Source organism: Nomascus leucogenys, chromosome 16 (assembly GCF_006542625.1).
Source record: "Nomascus leucogenys isolate Asia chromosome 16, Asia_NLE_v1, whole genome shotgun sequence".
NCBI lineage: Eukaryota > Metazoa > Chordata > Mammalia > Primates > Hylobatidae > Nomascus > Nomascus leucogenys.
This window is the reverse complement of record NC_044396.1, coordinates 95,451,823-95,470,483: the sequence shown is the minus strand read 5'-3', so window position 1 is coordinate 95,470,483 and position 18,661 is coordinate 95,451,823. Positions and strand designations below refer to the sequence as shown.

The following is an 18,661-nucleotide window of genomic DNA, read 5'->3' as shown; positions in this document are numbered from 1 at the left end:
GGACAAAGGGTGCGTTGCAGCCATCAGAGGTGCTGCTGGCTGTGGGGTTAGGGCCTCACCCCCAGGAGAGAATGAAGCAGAGCTGGATGTTGTGGTCGGGCAGGGGCCCCTCAGGCCCTGGGCTGAACCAGCACGGGTGGTGAGGGAGCTGCTGTGGTCAAGCCAGCTGGGCAAATCAGCCTGCTCTTGGCCAAGGAAGAGGGCACCATGGAGCCTGGCCCAGTCCCTGCGCCCCTCATGTCAGCTCCGCAAGTACAGGCTGGAAGAGTCTCCCTATGGACCATGCACCCAGGGCCAGGCTGGCTTGGGGAAGAGGTGACCTGGTGCCTGGGAGATTCACCCGAGGCTCTCCACCGTCTTGGTGCTGGTAGAAAAGGCAGATGACCAATTAGTCATCTGAAGACAGTTCTCCGGTTGCGGACCCCAGTCCAGGCCCCAGAGGGCCCCCTGTGGGAAGCAGTGCCTCAGTTCGTGGCCAGGCAGTGTGGACACTGGCTTAGCTGGAAACATGAGCCCACCCAGGCCGCCTGGCCTGTCACGCTCGGCAGCTCGGATGGGCCTCTGTGCTTTCTGTGAAGGCTGTGTTGAACCTTTTTTTACTTTTTGACCATTTGAAGGATTAAAAGCTGTCTGATATTTTAAATTGGCATTTCTCTGATGTAAACTGAGGTGGAAGACCTTTTCCCATGTTTCTGAGGCCTTTGTGCCTTCTCTTCTGGAAAATACCTGGAATCTTTTTGGTGAGGGTGAGGGTGTTTTTCTTTTGGGTTGTTTGATTCTTACTGACTCAGAGGGAATTTATAAACATAAACATAAAAATATATATAATGTCCTGGACTTTAATCTGTTAGTCACATGTCTTCTCCGTTTGTGGTTTATCTTTGCATTTCTTTGTGACGTGTTGAAAATCAGAAGTTCTTGATTTTAACGGACGTAGTTTTATAGTTTTCTTTACATTTTGCACCCTTAGTGTCTTGAATAAGAAATTCTTCTCTACACCAGCTTGTGCTCAGTTGCCTCTAAATATTGTGTTGTCTTTACCTTTCACATTGAGACTTTCATCCAGCTGGAGGTGATTTTCTTGTGCGGTGTGTGTGGTGGGGTCCGGTTTCATTTTGCCACGGCGCCTGGCCTCGAAAAGACCATTGTCTCCAGCGGGTGTGCGGTGCGGCCCTCCCTCCCGTGGCGGGTCTGCGCGGATGCTCCAGCGGGTGTGCGGTGCGGCCCTCCCTCCTGTGGCCGGTCTGCGCGGATGCGGGCTCTGCTTCTGGCTCTCTGTTCATTGGTCAGTTTGTCCCTGAGCCAAACCATACTCTGAATTATTTGAGCTTCATAATAATAAAGCAAGTTCTTTCACCTTGTTCTTTTTTAGAACCAATTTCAGCTATTCTTGACCATTATTCTCCCAGAAATATGTTTTAGATTCTTCTTGTCAGGTTAAAAAAAAGTTGGAATTTTGATTGGGATTGTCTTGAATCTGTAGCTTGGTTTGGTGGAAATGGGCATCTGTCCCCAGAGCAATGAGCAGCCAGCCTGTGGGGATGGCATCTGTATTTCTTCAGTTAGACCCTCCCTTTTAATGTCTTTTTTTTTTTTTTTTAAGAGACAGGGTGTCACTGTGTCACCCAGGCTGGAGTGCAGTGTTGTGATGATAAGTCAGTACAGCCTCCAACTTCTGGGCTCAAGTAATCCTCCTGCCTCAGCCTCTCAAGTAGCAGGGATTATAGGCACACGCCATGACACCTGGCTAATTTTTGTTTTTTAACCTTTTGTAGAAACAGGGTCTTGCTCTGTTGCCCAGGCTGATTTCAAACTCCTGGCCTCAAGCAATCCTCCTACCCTCCTACCCTGGCCTCGTACCTTTAATGTGCTTATTAATAAAGTTCTTTCTTTATTTTTTTTTTTTAAGACAAAGTTTCACTGTTGTTGCCCAGGCTGGACTACAATGGTGTAATCTCGGCTCACTGCAGCCTCCACCTCCCAGGTTCAAGTAATTCTCCTGCCTCAATCTCCTGAGTAGCTGGGATTACAGGCATGCGCCACTATGCCTGGCTAATTTTGTATTTTTAGTAGAGACAGGGTTTCTCCATTTTGGTCAGGCTGGTCTCGAACTACCAACTTAAGGTGATCCGCCCACCTCGGCCTCCCAAAGTGTTGAGATTACAGGCGTGAGGCACTGTGCCCAGCCCTTGATTAGGTTTTGTTAGATTTATTCCTAGTACTTTTATTACTATAGTGATTTAAAATTTTTATTTTCTCACTGTTCATTGGTGTATAGAAATATAATTTTATATGGATTTTCTCTCCAGCAACTTTGCTGAACTATATTACTAATTAGTTTGTAGATTATCTTGCATTTTTCTGTGTAAACAATTATGTCATTTGCAAGTAATGACTTTTTTCTTCTTCTTCTTTTGAGTCCAAACAAGTTTTCTTTTTCTTGTCTTCCTGCACTGGATAGGACCCCAATACAATATTGACTGGTGATGATAATGAGCTTCCAACCTTCCGCCTTGACATGTGATGCTTTCTGGGAGTTATCTTTTAAGAAACCCTGTATATCAGGCTAAGGAAGTTACCTTCAATCACTAAGTCTTCTCTTTTAACCTATTAATGTGCTAATTTTTGTTCATTGATTTTCTAATATTAAACCAACCTTGCATTCCTGAGATAAATCCAACTTGGTCCTTGATATATTAGTGGTTTTACACATGGCGAGACTCTTGTTTATAATTTCTGTAGGACTTTTGCATTCTTTTCATGAGTGATATTGGCCTAAATGTTTTTTTCTCATGTAGTCCTGGTCAGATTTGGTTTCAAGATTATTCTGGCTCCATAAGCTGAGCAGTGTTCTATGTTTTTCTATACAGTGGACTTGTTCATGGAAGACTGGAATTATACATCTGGAGTATTTGGTAGAACTACAAGTAAAGGCCAGGCGTGGTGGCTCACACCTGTAATCCCAGCGCTTTGGGAGGCCCAGGTGGGTGGATCACGAGGTCAGGAGATCAAGACCATCCTGGCTAACAAGGTGAAACCCTGTCTCTACTAAAAATACGAAAAAGTAGCCAGGTGTGGTGGCAGGCACCTGTAGTCCCAACTACTCGGAAGGCTGAGGCAGGAGAATGGCGTGAACCCAGGAGGCAGAGGTTGCAGTGAGCCGAGATTGCGCCACTGCACTCCAGCCTGGGCAACAGAGCGAGACTCTCTCTCAAAAAAAAAAAAAAAAAAAGGAAAAAAAAAAGAGCTACAAGTAAAAACCCTTTGGGTTGGAGCTTTACTTTTTAACTACTGATTCCAATTTCTTCATGGTTATAGAAATACTTGGATTTATTTTTCTTGTCAGTTTTTCTAGAATTTGTCAATTCACTGGTGTTTTCAAACGTACTAGCATGATGTTTGTTATCACAGCGTGCAGTGTCTTTCATCATCTGCAGCATCTTTAGTTACATGCTTGGCGTTCCCAACATTGTTTACATCTTCCTTCTCTTTATTTCCTGATTAACCCTATTGGATAAATTGATTACTGTTTTAAAGAACCAACTTTTGGTTTTAATTCCTATTTTGTTTTTCTTTCCCTCTGCTTTGAGTTCATTTGCTGTTTTCTCCGTAACTTTTAAGCTAGGTCTTCTGTTGTGATATAAGCATTTAAGGCTATGCATTTTCCTTTAAGCCCTGCTTTCACTGTTCCACAGATGGTGATACATTTCCAGATCTTTGGAGAGTTTTCTGGGGGTTTTGTTTGGCTGGTTTGGGTTTTTCATTAGTGAACATGAGATGAAGGTCTCAGGCCTTTGTAATTTAAGATTCATTTCATCATTTCATGTCCAGTGTGTTTCCTTGTATATTTTCTTCCATCATTTTACTTTCTTCATCGCTCCTAGGTAATTTCAAAAAGTTTTTTTTTTTTTTTTTTTTGAGACCGGGTCTCACTCTGTTGCCCAGGCTGGAGTGCAGTGGTACAGTCTTGGCTCACTGCAACCTCCAGCACCCAGGTTCAAGCGATTCTCCTGCCTCAGCCTCCCAAGTAGCTTCGACTACAGGTGCCTGCCACCACACCCAGCTAATTTTTGTGTTTTTAGTAGAGATGGTTTAGGAGAGACAGTTTCACCATGTTGGCCAGGCTGCTCTCGAATTCCTGACCTCAAGTGATCCACCTGCCTTGGCTCCCAAAGTGCTGGAATTACAGGTGTGAGCCACTGTGCTGGGCCTCGGAAAGTTCTTTTTGATCCTAGGTATTTGGTTGTGTTCTGCAGGAGGGTTCTGATCGGCGCTGTCCAGTGCAAACATGTATGAGTCATATGTGAATTTCAGCTTTTCTAGTAGCCACCTTTAAAAGGTTAAAAAAGAATACACCAAAGCAGATGGAATCATATGTTTTATTTAACCCATCCTATCAAAAATTTCAACATGTCATCAAGGAAAAAGAAATGTGTATTTTACATTATTTTGCTCCTACTAAGTCTGAGCCCTGGCACATGGTTTACACCAACACCCACACCTCAGCTCACACTGGCTGTGTGGCAGGTGCCCTCTAGCCATCTCAGCCGGGCACTCCGCGTCCAGTGTTGCCCACGAGCCGTTGTTGGGGCTGTGGGTGCATCTGATAAAATGCACCCGCAGCCTTGGCGATGCCTGCAGTCCTGCCGCTTTGTGAACCATGGACCCGCACGCCCTCACGCCCGTCCCAGTGCTGCGTGGGATGCCTGTGCTGGTGGCAGGACTTTCCTTGTCAGGCACAGCCACTGCCCCCGCCCCCCACCCCGGGCCCCTGAAGCCTGCTCTGCTGCAGGACCAGGCATCTCTCCAGCCGCAGGCCCCTGAGGAGCCCCTGGGTCTCCGGCCCCCACAGCACTGCCAGGCCCTGTGTAGAGGGACTTAGACTCCATGTCGCAGGAATGAATGAGTGAGTGAGTGAGGGTATGAGCACTGGCCTGAGCCTGGCTTCCACCTGGGGGTATGGCGGGGGCCACACCACAGGATCCGGGGAGGGTATGGGGTACAATGCAGGGCCCGGTTCTGAGCAGGTGCTCACGGCCAGCCCCAGGTACAGGAGCAGTACCTGGGATCCCAGATTCTTAGGTCAGGTGCCTGGCAAGGGACTGTGTGGCTGGGAGGACGTGGGTTCAAGGCTGTGGCACCCCATGAGCTGGAAGCACTCCGGCCACTCCAGTGCTGCAACAGGTTTGAGCTCCACTCTTGGTGGGAGCTTGTCACAGTTCGCATTGGGGAAGCCTGTCGCCTAGTCCCATGAAGAGCAGTTTGGGTGCCCCATGTAGTAGGCTCTGCAGGGTGAGGGAGAGGGCATACCCTCCCCGAAAGGCCTTGGGCATGAGGCAGGCAGGCAGCTGGGCTGCAGAGCAGAGCCCAGTAGGGGTGGGCAGAGGAAGGGCGGGCTGGGCTGCTGGGGCCTTGGGCAGCCTCTTTATGTTTCCCTGTGGGCCTGGTAGGAGAGCTGGGGCCATGTTGCTGCCCAGAGCACCTGCTGGCTGGCACACCCCCTGCCCCACGGGTATAATTAGCACTGTGACAGGTGCTAGGGATCGCGTGCCCAGCCCAGCCCTGACCCAGAGCAGCCTGGCCTTGGCTGACCTGCCCCACCCTCTCCCGGCCCAGCCTAAGACCCCCAGGTCTCTAGCCACACCCACCTTCCCGGGCTCCCTCTGTGCTGCCAGGATGGGCAGGCTGGGGTCTGGCAGAGGCAGCGGGTGGGCAGAGCCCTGAGCCGTGGCCTGGCCGCAGGCTCTGGGAGTCCGCAGGCTGGCCCAGCCCCGCCCTGCTCTCAGTCTGTGCCCAGGGCCTGCAGTTGCTGAGGGCCTCTTATGGGTGGGTGAGGGCCCAGGTGGAACCTCTCTGGACTGGTGGCCTCAGCCTTCCAAGAGGAAGCCTTTGGCCCCAAGACTTGGACAGAGCCTATGGGGCCCCGTGGGTACTCGGGGTCCTGGCCTGGCCCTCCTTGCCCTCCCCATGCAGCGCCACAGCCTCCAGCCGGCCCACCCACCTGCACCCCTTCTCTCTGCAGTGCAAGAAGAAACACACGCTGCTGTGCCCTGACTTTGCCCGCAGGGGGGCGTGTCCCCGCGGCGCCCAGTGTCAGCTGCTCCACCGCACCCAGAAATGCCACAGTCGGCGGGCAGCCACGTCCCCCGCCCCAGGGCCCAGCGACGCAGCTGCCAGGAGCAGGGCCTCGGCCAGCCATGGGCCCAGGTGATGGGGCAGTGGGCACTGTGCATGTGAACCTGGGTGGCCCCTCCCTGTCTGGGGAGATGCCCAGGGCCCTCTGGTTGAGCCCCCGCCAACTCAGCTCTTCGGGCCTCAGACCCAGAAAGAAATCCCAGTTCAAGGCTGGGGATCACATGACCTCCAGAGATGCCCCTACCCCACTTCCAAGTCTGGACAGAGCCAAGGGCATCCCTGGCCGATGGAGGAAGGTGGGGCTTCACAGAGACCTGCTCACTGGGAGAGGGTGGGAAGCCCAGCCCCGGGAGGAGTCTGGGGGCTCCCTCATCCAGCCCACCTGCCATGTGGGTGTGGGAGCCCCGTGGAGACCAGGAAGCCAAGGCCCTGGATGTGAGGGGCAGGCTCGGTGTGGAGCTGGGGCCTTCCCCGCACCCAGCCTGTCCTTGCGGTCAAGGGCCAGGCCTGACCTGTGCCTTCAGCTCTGCCCCAGACCATGGAGGGCCACGGGAGCAGGAAGCAGCTGAGAGCATGGGCAGCCTGTTGCTGGGATCCCCACCTGTCACCCCACCTCACACGTCTGCCCCTTCCTTCCCTGCAGGAAGCCTTCAGCAGCCCAGCGCCCCACCAGGCAGACGCCCAGCTCCCCTGCCCTCACTGCGGCTGCCCTGGCTGCACCTCCCCACTCCCCAGGGGGGTCAGCCTCTCCCTCATCCTCGAAGGCTTCCTCCTCCTCATCCCCTCCCACTTCCTTGGACCACGAGGCACCATCTCTCCAGGAGGCCGCCTTAGCAGCGGCACGCTCCAGCAGGCTCTGCAAGCTGCCTTCCTTCATCTCCCTGCAGTCCTCACCGAGCCCAGGAGCCCAGCCCAGGGTCCGGGCCCCCAGGGCCCCCCTCATCAAGGACTCAGGTAGGCAGCATGGCCTGGCTTGGGCACAGGGGAGTTTTAAATGCCCACCTCAGACCACCACATCAGAATCTCTAGGTGGGGCCTGGGTGAGTCCCACAGGCGCCAGGGGTGCACCTGCCCTGGGGCGGGGCCAGCCAAGGTGCGAGTGTAGCGGTGGCTGCTGCGCAGTCTGCCCCAGCTGAGGGCTGATTTAATTAGAAAGCACCCATTTCTGTTAATTTGTTCTGGAAGATCACCACGCACTCCTAGAGAGAACAGATGTTCCCTCTCCCCCGATGAGCATTTGGGGCTTGGTAAATGGCTCCACTCAGCCTTGTTTAGGAGAGAAAAGAGGATTTTATGGCTGCAAACGACCCTTTCTGTAAACACTTTACAGCTCTCCGCGCGTTTGAGTGACGATAAACCCCACGCAGCTCGGCGGGCTGCAAATTTGCGACCATACGGCTATCATTTTATTGTCATATTTCACGGTCGTAACGTTCATGGAAGATGCTTGCTGCAGCCTTCTCCAACAGCTCCGCTGAGCACGCTCAAACGCCTGCCTCGGAGGGGCCGCCTCCTGTTCGCAGCCTCCACGTCAGGGGCGCAGAGCCGTGGCCAGACCCTCTGCCCCACGAGACCTGGGCACCCGCTCCTTCCATCTGGGTGGGCCTCTCTGGGGTCGGGGAGCAGATGGGGCCCCGAGGCAGCCACTTCTTTTTTTTTTTTTTTTTTTTTTTTTTTTTTTTTTGAGATGGAGTCTCGCTCTGTCGCCCAGGCTGGAGTGCAGTGGTGAGATCTCGGCTCACTGCAAGCTCCGCCTCCCGGGTTCACGCCATTCTCCTGCCTCAGCCTCTCCGAGTAGCTGGGACTACAGGCGCTCGCCACCACGCCTGGCTAATTTTTTGTATTTTTAGTAGAGACGGGGTTTCACCGTGGTCTCGATCTCCTGACCTCGTGATCCGCCCGCCTCGGCCTCCCAAAGTGCTGGGATTACAAGCGTGAGCCACCGCGCCCGGCCTTTTTTTTTTTTTTTTTTAAGATCAGGAACCTAGCAGCCCATTGCAGAGCCAGTGGAGGTGGGCAGGGCGCTGAGGGGTCCTGTGTGCAGCTTGGGCGGGGCCTGGGAAAGGCTGCAGAAACCTCCCCTGCTTGGCCATGGCCAGGAGCTCGGGCAGGTGGAGGTGCCTGGACAGTCTCTGGGCGGGAAGCTGGAGCTGTTGCTGGAGCGGCCACCACGGGGGCAGGCTGACAGGTCAGAGCCTGTGTAGTCTGCAGCCTGGGCCCTGGCTGCTGGGCCCGACTCAGCTGTGCGCGGGTGAGCGGGCTCATTGGCCCTGAAGAGGGGCACCTGGGCAGGACCAGTCCTGTGGGCAGCTACACGGAGCCATCTCTATTCAGCGGGCCACCGCGGTGCCTGTCGGGTGGTCTGGAGGGGAGATCTGGGGAGGGAGGAGAGGCGCTGGCACCCAGTGAGTGAACATTCATGGGGCAGGAGCCCCTGGGCTTCCCCGCTGTGGGGAACTGCTCCCTCCACACTGCCTGCCTCCAGGCTCTGCCCGCCTCACCCTGGGGCCTCTGCTCTGCTCCTGCCCCTCCCCGCCACAGCTTGTGTGCACCCCGGCTTTCCACATGGAAGGTGCATCGTGGCCGCCCCATGTGTCTGGCAGCCTCACTGAACGTGCAGGGTTGTCTGGTGCTGTGTGCGCCAGTACTGATGGCTCACCCTGCACACCTTGTGGCTGGGACTGCCGCCCGCCCAGGAGGACCCTTGGACTGTAGGCAGAAGCCTCAGTGACCTCATAGACAGAGCCTGCACCACAGCTGGACAGCCGCAGAGGCTCACCAGGACCTGCTGGCAGCAGGGGGCAGAAGCTGAAGCCTGTGGCCTGTCTGTGCTCCTCTCCCTCGAACTCAGGAGGGTGTCCCCGCAGACCTTGCTGTGTGTGCTTGGGCTGACAGAGCCCCCCCATCCTGAGCCCCTGATTAGGAGCTTTGCAGGCTGGGGAGGTTCTTCCAGGGGTTTCCGGGCACCTAACTTTTGCCCTCTTTGCATAGGGAAGCCTCTGCACATCAAACCACGTCTGTGAGGACCCCAGGGACCGGCCTGCACCTACCTCAGACCCTCATCCTTGGAGAGGAAAGAGGCTCTGTCCGCCACTCTACCCCAGAGGAGGGCCGCCTGCCACCAAGCCTCACCTGGGGGCCACAGGGACACTGCTCTGCCTGCCTGGCCCTCAACCTTCCATGACCAGCGTGTGCCCAGGACCTGGTCTTCCTCCCCCAAGCTGGGCCCCTGTCCCCACCCCACCACCCTCCAGGGTGCCAGGCAGGGCTGGCCTCCAGGCCTGTCCCCAACTGCCGTTGGCAACAGTGGCCCTGCAGCCCCCCAGCCCTCCCCACCCAGGTTTTCGGCCCAGTGAAGAGGCCACTGGCCAGGCCTTCCAGGCAGGTGTTTTATGTTCAGCAATAAAGGTTCTCTCCGTAACTGGTTGGCTTGTCCTGACTGTTGCCACGCCACCGCCAGGCGGAAAGCACCGTCCCCTCTGGGCAGGAGGATGGGGCCTCTTTCCTACCTCCCACGATGGTTCCAAAGTCAGAGGCGCTTCTTCCCGGACCTGAGCAGCACCATCCGGGGTGGGGAAGGCCTAGGGGGCGCTCTGGGGACCCGGGTGCAACAGGCTGGAGCCATGGCGGGTGGGGCAGCTCGGCCAGCGCTCAGCTCCCCTGCCCTGTTGGGTGCCCGTGCTGGAGGGGCCTGGCCAGGAGGCCTGGCTGAGGTTGCGCCAGGGACCCTGGATTGGGAGAGGCAAGGCCTGGAGGGGCACAGGATCCTCTAGGCATCCGCTCCCACCTTCCCTCACCTCCAGAGAAATGGGGGGTGGCCCCTGGGCGAGGCAGGCCAGCAACGCCTTCAGGGGCCCCACGGCATAGCCTGGAGTCAGATGCGCGAGCCTCGTGCCCTCTGCCTGCCTGGGCTCTGGGTGGGTGGCACTGCCACTGCCCACCCCACACCCCACAGGGCCCCTTGGCCTGGTCCACACTTGGGCGGGGAGAATGCTTCGCCCCTCGAGGTCGTGGCCTCCACCCTGGAGTGGGGTGTCCTGACGTTGGCATCAGAGGGGACGAGGCACAAGGCTCGTGCCACAGTTCCACCAGAGCGAGTGCTGGGTGACACGGTGGCAGTTTCCGGTTCTCTCCACAGTGGTCATCGCTGTGACCTCTACCCTGGGCCCCTGGGACCCAGCCTGTGGCCTTGGCCCTGCTGGGATCCCGGCCGGATTGGGTGGGATGGCGGATTCTGGAAGCCAGAGCTGTGGGTGGGGTGTGCCCAGCTGGCTTCTGTCCCCTCCAGCACTGGCTCAGCTCACCCAGACCCAGGTGTTCACAGGGGATCGTGTCCTTGTTCAGGACCCCAGATTCGAGGGTGGGCACCGGCTGGACATGAGGCAGCCAGATCCTCTAACTTCACTTTGTGCCACCGGCAAGCGTCTGCCGCAGGCCTGGTGGGCAGCTGGACCCACCCATGGGTGCCACTGCCTTCAGCCACCCTGCGTCTGGCACATGGCCCCTGAAACTTGAAACATCCAAGGGGGGTGGAGGGTAGGGGGTGGGGAGTGGGGGGTGGGGAATAGGCTCCCCGTCCACCCAGCGCCTGTCTGGGACCGTGAGCGCTGCCATCTGACACACGGCACAGCCACTCGAAGGCCCGGGGCACTGCTCGTGGGCAAGGGGGTGTGACGGCAGTTCAGGGCCAGGTCCACTGTCCCCAAATGCAGCCCCTCCCAGGAGTGGCCAGCAGGAAGGCTCAGAAAAGGCTGGCCACTGCCTTTGGGGGGCCACCATGGTGTCCCAATCCCCCATCTGGGGGCCTTGTGCAGCCTGGGCTCTACCTGGTCTCAAGTCCTTGCGTTTCCCCTGCATGGAGTGCACCCATTTGGTCACACGAGGTCCCTCATGCCAAGGGGCAGCTGGCAGCAGACCAGTGACTGCCAGGGCACCTGACCAAGGGACCCGGGAGGCTGGGACTAGGAGAGTCCCTGCCCCTGTATTGACCATGGCCCCAGCTGAGGACAGCCTGGTGGAATGTCCCCTGCTGGGGTGGTCGGAACAGGAGGAAAGGGGGGCATAACGCTGCACCCAGGCCCATGCGTGCAGCAGAGTAGTGTGTGCTGGGGCAGCCGGGTGGAAACCCTGAAGCGGAAGCACACAGCATCCTGGGGGTCCTCAGAGCCCTGGCGGGGCACGGCCGGGTCCCAGACAGGTGATGCACCCCCCACAGCACCAAGCGGACGGGTCTTAGGGCTGTTGTCTCTTCTGAGGGAGATGTGATGGCTGCAGAGGTGGGAGCCGTGGGCAGAGTCCAGGGCCACTGCGGGAGGTGGATGGGCGAGCAGGGGTGCAGCAGTGACTTCAGAGTGTGGCTCTGTGCCCTGTGTGCCTGGAGGGGTGCTGGCTGGGCAGTCGGATGCTGGCCTGGATGCCCCTGGGGGCTGGGAGGTGACCGAAGGGAGAGTGTCTGGGGGTCCGCTGGGAGCGCCTGCACCTTCCTGGGCTAGGCCTGTGCCCGTCCTGCCTCTGGGCTGAGGGCATTGACCCCGCCACACTTAGCGCCCAGCAGCACGGGAGGGCAGGGAGGGCAGGGAGCTTGGGCGTGCGGTGGCTGAGCCAGTGCCCTGACTGGCGCCTGGCATACAGCAGGCGCACCATCCGTGCTTGAGTAGGGGCACAAGGAAGGGGCGGAGCAGCGACAGGCTGAGGAGGGACTCTCAGGAGGCCCTCGGCTTGTTTTTTGGTTATTTTGTTTTTAAATGCAAATGAGCCCCTGCGTGGAGGGGGGACGCCTGGGCAGCAGGAGCAGGGTGGGGGTGGAGGCAGCCCCAGCAGCCCCCTAGCCCAGAAGACGCAGAGCCTCTGTCTGTGGGACAGAGAAGGTTCTGTCTCTTGTGATCAACTCCGCACAGCAAACGCGGGCGCTGAGGGTGTGGGGGTTCTCCCACCCAAATACATGCCCCCAAAATGACACTCCAGACCCCATGCGAGGCTCTACGCAGTTCCGAGCACTTACTCTCGGGGCAGCAGGGTGAGGTTCAGGAGGTGCACGCATGGCCTGGCAGGGTCAGCTCAGCCCTCCCGTGCAGCTGTGCTCTGGCAGGGGTGGAGGAGCTGTGCCAGGACGGTCCCCTCAGGCCCCTCCCTGCAGTAAAATGCATGAGCTCAGGGCCCCAGCAGACAGCAGACTGCGTGGGGTCCCATGGTGGACAGCAGAGGGGGCTGTGGGGTTCGGGTGGTGAGCACCCCAACCTCCCTGTCCCTCCTCGAACCAGGTTTCCCTCCACCCAGAGCCCTCTGGGGGCCCACGATGACTTCCTGGGCCCTACACCAGCCCCCATGGGCTCTGATCTTGACCCAACCACCCTGGGCTCTTCCAGGCCCCTCCCCGGCAGTGGCTCTGGGCTCCCTGCTCCCCGGCCTGAAGGGCTTGCCCCTCCATCTGCTCAGGTGTCCATGAGGCCCCCCCAACCCCACCAACCCAGAACTCCCCACCTAGCCAACCTTCCACCTTCTCACAAACGTGTGTGGGGGACAGGCCCTGAGGTGGCCAAGTGATGCCCCCCACCCCCTGCCCAGTGTTCCCACCCTTGGGTGATCCCTTTCCTCCAACAGACTCCTGGAGGGTGGCCGGATGCAGCAGCTGTGATCACGGCACCTTACGCCCCACTGAGAGCCTCTCCCTGCTGGCCCGAGGCGTCAGGGCCTGGGCTGGGGCCGCACCTGGTGAGGAGCTCAGGGTGGCCTCCAGCCTCCAGCCAGCAAGAAGCCAGTCCTCAGTTCTACAGATTTGAGGAAATAATTCTGCCAACAGCCTGACGATGCCTGGTGGCAGAGCCCTCCCCATCCCACGTTGAAACTGTAGCCCAGCCACCTCCTAGACTGTACCCTGGACGGGGGCTCCTGCTAAGCCCTGCCTGGGCGCTTGGCTCACAGAAGCCACGAGAACGTAAATGTGTGTTAAGTTACTAAACGTGTGGTAATTTGTGAGACAGCAATAGAAGGCAAATGCACTATCATTTTACTCATTATTATTATTATTATTTGAGACAGAATCTCGCTGTTGCCCAGGCTGAAGTGCAGTGGCGTGATCTCGGCTCACTGCAACCTCCGCCTCTTGGGTTCAAGTGATTCTCCTGCCACAGCCTCCCAAGTAGCTGGGACCACAGGCATGCACCACCACGTCCGGCTAATTTTTGCATTTTTTAAGCAGAGACGGGCTCTTGCCAGGTTGGCCAGGCTGGTCTCGAAATCCTGACCTTGTGATCTGCCCACCTCGGCCTCCCAAAGTGCTGGGATTACAGGCATGAGCCACTGTGTCCGGCCTCATTTTACTTATTATTTTTATGGCTGATTTTCTGTTCTCTGAGGCCCACTCGGCAGACTGTATTTTCCAAAAACACTGCAACAGTCCATCTCAGCCCACAGGCCCCTTCCTCACATGACCTACACAGGCAGTGTCCGTACCCCTGCCCAAGGGGGTGGCCGACCTCTACACACGAGGACCACCGGCATGGTGCAGCGGCTTCTGAGGCACATGCATCCCTCCACCTTCCTCTCTTGGATGCACACACTGGGAACCAGCAGCCATGCTGTGAGGAAGCCAAACCAGCTGTGGGGAGCAGCCCTGTGGAGGTGTCACAAGCAGCTGTTTTGGCCAACAGCTGTCACCATCTGCCAGGCCTGGGTGTGAAGACCCTGCCCAATGGCACCATCCATCAGCTGTCCTGTCACCCCAACCCCCAAGTCCTCCCAGCTGTCAGGACCAGAGGCAAGCTGTGCCCCTATTCCCAGGACACATCTCCCCGTTACAGAGCCCATGGATGAAATAATACTTGTGCCATCAAGCTCCAGGGGGCTTCTCAGTAAGGGACCCTGGCCACCTCCCTGATGGGATGTGCCCCCTAGGCAGGCTGGCTGACGTACGCTAGGTGCTCAAGAGAAGCCTGTTGGGTGCGTTGAGTTACCCAGCCACACAGACTGCCCCTGCGGAATTCTGTGAGGACCAACTGCTGAAAGTTTGGAGGGTGTGAGAAGCCCTTGGGTTGGGAGGCTGGCGGGAAGGGAGAGCGCTTCTGGGAGCCCAGGGAACAGCCGTGCATGGGCGAATTCTAGGGAGCCATCCTGGCTTGGTGGTGACAGCACGAAGCCTCAAGGAGTGCTTGGCAGGCTTGGGGTGGATGGGTTAGGGTCGATCTTGGAGGCCACTCCAGCCTCCACCACCCTCTCCCACCTCTCAGCAAGATGAGGCACTTAGGCTTCCTGTGGGTGGTGGCGGGATGGGGGTGCCACTGAGTCCAAGCATGACTGTGGGGTCAGCGTCCCTCAGCCTGAGGTCACAGCTGCCGCCCCTGGGAAGGTTCCCACTGCAACAGCCTGGGGTCAGGCGCCTCCTGCATTCCCACGGGTGTGCCAGAGTCCTCCTGGGCTGGTGACCAAACACCCTCCCCTGGTCTACTTGGCCTGGCAGGAGCCACAGTGCGACGTGGAGGGGGGGTGGACAGTGGGGACACGGCCCAATGCAAACACTCTCTCTTTCCTCCTCAATCCCCTTTCCAGCATGCCCCAGGGCCGCCAGGGTGTGGTGCCCAGAAATGCTGCTAAACCCTTGGAGGGGCCATGGAAGGGCCCTCTAGCCCCAAGGCCTCTCGTGGGGCTGCAGGTGCAGACAACCTCGACTACCACCAGCTCCACTGCGCGGTGGCATCCTCCCTTCCCGGGCCTCCCTCTCAACATGGGGTGCCATAAAGGAAACCCCACACCCCTGGCTGGCTGACCACTCATGTGGTCTCAAGTCCAGGTTCCCAGTGTGGGGACTTGGCTCTGCTGCATGCCCACTTCATTTCTTCATCTGTAGAAGGGTGGGGAGCTCAGAGCCCCCCCGGGACAGGATCCGGGGAGAAGGGTCCCTGCAGGTGGGTCCTCATGCTGTCCTTGGCCCTGCCTTGCAGGGAGGAAGGCCTGGTCTTCCCAAATCAGCAGTCCCAGCTCTGCCCAGAGGAGTGGGAGGGTCCAGGCAAGGGCCCGGGACACCCCGAGACACCTTAGGAAGCAGATGTTCAGTCCTCACCGCAGGACCGTCTTCTTGTTATAAAACAATAGATCTTTGTAGAGGGAAGGAGGTGAGGGCCTGGCACTAAATCTGTGGCGCCGTGACCAGGCCTCCCTGTGGCCTCTGCGCAACTCCTTCCAGGCTTTTTTTCTCTACACAGGTGGTTACATTTTAGCCTTTTTAAAAAATTGTTGAAGTCATAGAATAGCAATGGAGAGAATTCAAGAAAAAACAATAGGCCCATTTCGGGTCACGGGCCTTGTAACTCCTGGCACACCCCTCCCATCACCCCGCTCGCTGGTGTCGGGGACCTGGGGTCACAGGCCCACCGCCCATCGGCACACCTCTTTTACCCCGTGAACCGGAGCCATCTCTTCCCAGCAGGTGCATGGCCGCCAGGTGGAAATCCCCGCCTTCCCGTCTCAGTTACCCCCGTCCCACTCCAGGCCCAGCAAGGTGCCTCCAGCCCTGCTGGGGGCGAAACTGGGCGGCGGCGGGCGGCTTGGGCCAGGATTCCTAACGCCCTGAGGGGCCGCCAGCCCGTGGGCCCCGCCCCGCCGCTCGCACCCACCCGCGTCGTCCCGCGACCCCCACAGTCCTGCGCTCTCCGCGGCCCCCCACACGCCGGCCCTCCGTCACCGGCCCTTCGCGTCGCCCCCCACGCGTGTGTCCCCCTCCGCCCGCCCCGTGCGTCCCGGCGCCCGGAGGTGCCGGCAACTTTGTTGACCAAATTCCTGAACGCGCTTGAGCCGCGGGCTAAAAATAACCCGCTCAGCGCGCCGCGCTCTGCCGGGCCGCGCGGTGTCACCCGTGTCCGGAGGCCCGGAGGTCCCGCTGCCGCCGCCGCCGCTAGCGGAGCTGTCCCCGGCCCCCAGGCCCGGCCGCAAACCCAGGGGTCCCAGGGGGCGTCCCGCCGCGTGGCCCGAGGCGGACGAGGCCCCGAGGGGGTCCCCGGGCGCGGTCCCCATCTGCTTCCCCGGACTCTCCGGCCGCCGGGTCTGGGAGCTGAGGCCCCTGGAGACCGCAGTTGCCCCCTGAGGCGGCGCGCCCTCTGCCCGTGCAGTGCCCCGTGATGGCCACCAGAGGGCCCTGCCCTCTCCTCTCGCCGGGGGCCCGTCCCCACCCCTTCCCACAGCTGTTTCCCGCAGGAGATTGACAGCTGGGCCCTAGTTGCCATGGGGATAAGCAAATGAGGGCGGCGGGGCTGGGGCTCCGATTGGCCCGAGGGCGCGCGCCCCTCCCGGGGAGGCGGGCCCAGGCAACCGCCTCTATAAAGGCGCGCGCGCGGCTTCGCGTTTAGCCGTGGGAGGCGGGGCCGGCCGGCGGCGCGGGTGGGGCGCGGGAGCTGGCCTGGAGCGGCCCGAGGCCGCGGCCGCGGGGAGGAGGCGGCGACGCGGGCCCGGGGTCGCCCGAGACACCTGGCCAGCGGTGCCCCTAGCGCGCCGCCCCGGAGTTGACCACGTGAAACTTTTCCCTGCGCCCCTCGGCGCCGCCGCCCCGCGCCGGCGTCCCCCCGCCCCCGCCGGGACCGTCGCCCGCCGGGAGCAGGGGGGGGAGAGGCCCGCAGCTCCCCCCCCACTCCGACGCCGCCCGTCGGGGCGCGGCCGGGCGCGGGCCCCAGGCGATGGCCGCGGAGCTGGCGATGGGCGCCGAGCTGCCCAGCAGCCCGCTGGCCATCGAGTACGTCAACGACTTCGACCTGATGAAGTTCGAGGTGAAGAAGGAGCCGCCCGAGGCCGAGCGCTTCTGCCACCGCCTGCCGCCCGGCTCGCTGTCGTCGACGCCGCTCAGCACGCCCTGCTCCTCCGTACCCTCCTCGCCCAGCTTCTGCGCGCCCAGTCCGGGCACCGGCGGCGGCGGCGCGGGGGGCGGCGGCGGCGCGTCTCAGGCCGGGGGCGCCCCCGGGCCGCCGAGCGGGGGCCCCGGCGCCGTCGGGGGCACCTCGGGGAAGCCGGCGCTGGAGGATCTGTACTGGATGAGCGGCTACCAGCATCACCTCAACCCCGAGGCGCTCAACCTGACGCCCGAGGACGCGGTGGAGGCGCTCATCGGCAGCTGCCACCACGGCGCGCACCACGGCGCGCACCACCCGGCGGCCGCCGCGGCCTACGAGGCTTTCCGCGGCCCGGGCTTCGCGGGCGGCGGCGGCGGCGCGGACGACATGGGCGCCGGCCACCACCACGGCGCGCACCACGCCGCCCACCACCACCATACCGCCCACCACCACCACCACCATCACCACCATGGCGGCGCGGGACACGGCGGTGGCGCGGGCCACCACGTGCGTCTGGAGGAGCGCTTCTCCGACGACCAGCTGGTGTCCATGTCGGTGCGCGAGCTGAACCGGCAGCTCCGCGGCTTCAGTAAGGAGGAGGTCATCCGGCTCAAGCAGAAGCGGCGCACGCTCAAGAACCGCGGCTACGCGCAGTCCTGCCGCTTCAAGCGGGTGCAGCAGCGGCACATTCTGGAGAGCGAGAAGTGCCAACTCCAGAGCCAGGTGGAGCAGCTGAAGCTGGAGGTGGGGCGCCTGGCCAAAGAGCGGGACCTGTACAAGGAGAAATACGAGAAGCTGGCGGGCCGGGGCGGCCCCGGGGGCGCGGGCGGGGCCGGTTTCCCGCGGGAGCCTTCGCCGCCGCAGGCCGGTCCCGGCGGGGCCAAGGGCGCGCCCGACTTCTTCCTGTAGGCGCCGGACCCCGAGCCAGCGCCGCCGTCGCCGGGGACAAGTTCGCGCAGGCCTCCCGGGGCCTCGGCTCGGACTCTGCGGTACAGGACGTGGACGCCAGGCCCGGCCCCCGTTCGCGCGCGTCGGCCCGGGTCGCCGTCCTGAGGTTGCGCGGAGAACGGTGATTTCTAAGGAAATTTGAGCCAGGTCTAACTTCTTCCAAGCGTCCACTTGTACATACGTTGAACGTGGTTCTCCGTTCCCACCTTCGCCCTGCCAACCTAGAGGGACTGCGCTGCCGTCCCTTCCCGGGTGGCCCCTGCCTGCCCCCGCCTTCCTTCGTTCTCTTCTCAGCCTCCCTTTCCTTGCCTTTTTTAACTTCCCCTGCCCGTTTTAAAATCGGTCTTATTTTCGAAGTATTTATATTTATTATGCTTGGTGATTCGAAAAGAAAACCTTGGAGGAAGCCCCTTCCTTCCCCAGCCGGGGTCCGCCCTCAGTCGCGAGTCGCAGCATGAGTCGCTCGCCAGGAGGGGCCCGGCCCCTGCCTGCCCCCTCCCCGCTTGCCCCCGACCCTGCTACCGGCGTTCCCTGGAGGTCGAAGCCATGGACGTCACCCGTGCTGTGTCCAGGCCTGCTGTCCTATGCTCAACGAGGGGGGAGGGGGGTGGATCCTGTGCTCAGCCGGGTGGGGGCTGGCCCGGATCCCGAGCTGCTGTCTCTCTATGCACCAGAACATTATCTGTAACTCCTGGGGAAATACATCTTATTTTAACCTTCAAGAGAAGTGAAAGAAAAAAGTAATTAATGCACAGTATTTCTAGCAG

At 59.9% G+C, this 18,661-nt stretch overlaps 2 protein-coding genes across 2 annotated transcripts in view; both read left to right on the top strand.

Annotated features, from left to right (window-relative positions):
- ZC3H3 (zinc finger CCCH-type containing 3) overlaps nt 1-9,560 on the top strand; it is a 102,469-nt gene extending 92,909 nt beyond the window's left edge. Inside the window, exons 10-12 of the mRNA XM_030795191.1 lie at nt 6,023-6,207; nt 6,779-7,089; nt 9,127-9,560. Of these exons, the coding sequence (XP_030651051.1) occupies nt 6,023-6,207; nt 6,779-7,089; nt 9,127-9,158 (528 nt within the window). The 3' untranslated portion in view covers nt 9,159-9,560. The remainder of the gene's footprint in view (nt 1-6,022; nt 6,208-6,778; nt 7,090-9,126) is intronic.
- A 7,236-nt stretch (nt 9,561-16,796) lies between these two features.
- MAFA (MAF bZIP transcription factor A) lies at nt 16,797-17,964 on the top strand. The gene has a single exon (XM_030795120.1). It carries the CDS (start codon nt 16,797-16,799, stop codon nt 17,853-17,855), a length of 1,059 nt encoding a protein of 352 aa, XP_030650980.1. The 3' UTR covers nt 17,856-17,964.
- The last annotated feature ends 697 nt before the right edge of the window (nt 17,965-18,661 follow it).

Excerpts from the sequence above, each read along its gene's own strand:
- MAFA (XM_030795120.1), top strand. The coding sequence starts at position 16,797 with ATGGCCGCGGAGCTGGCGATGGGCGCCGAGCTGCCCAGCAGCCCGCTG.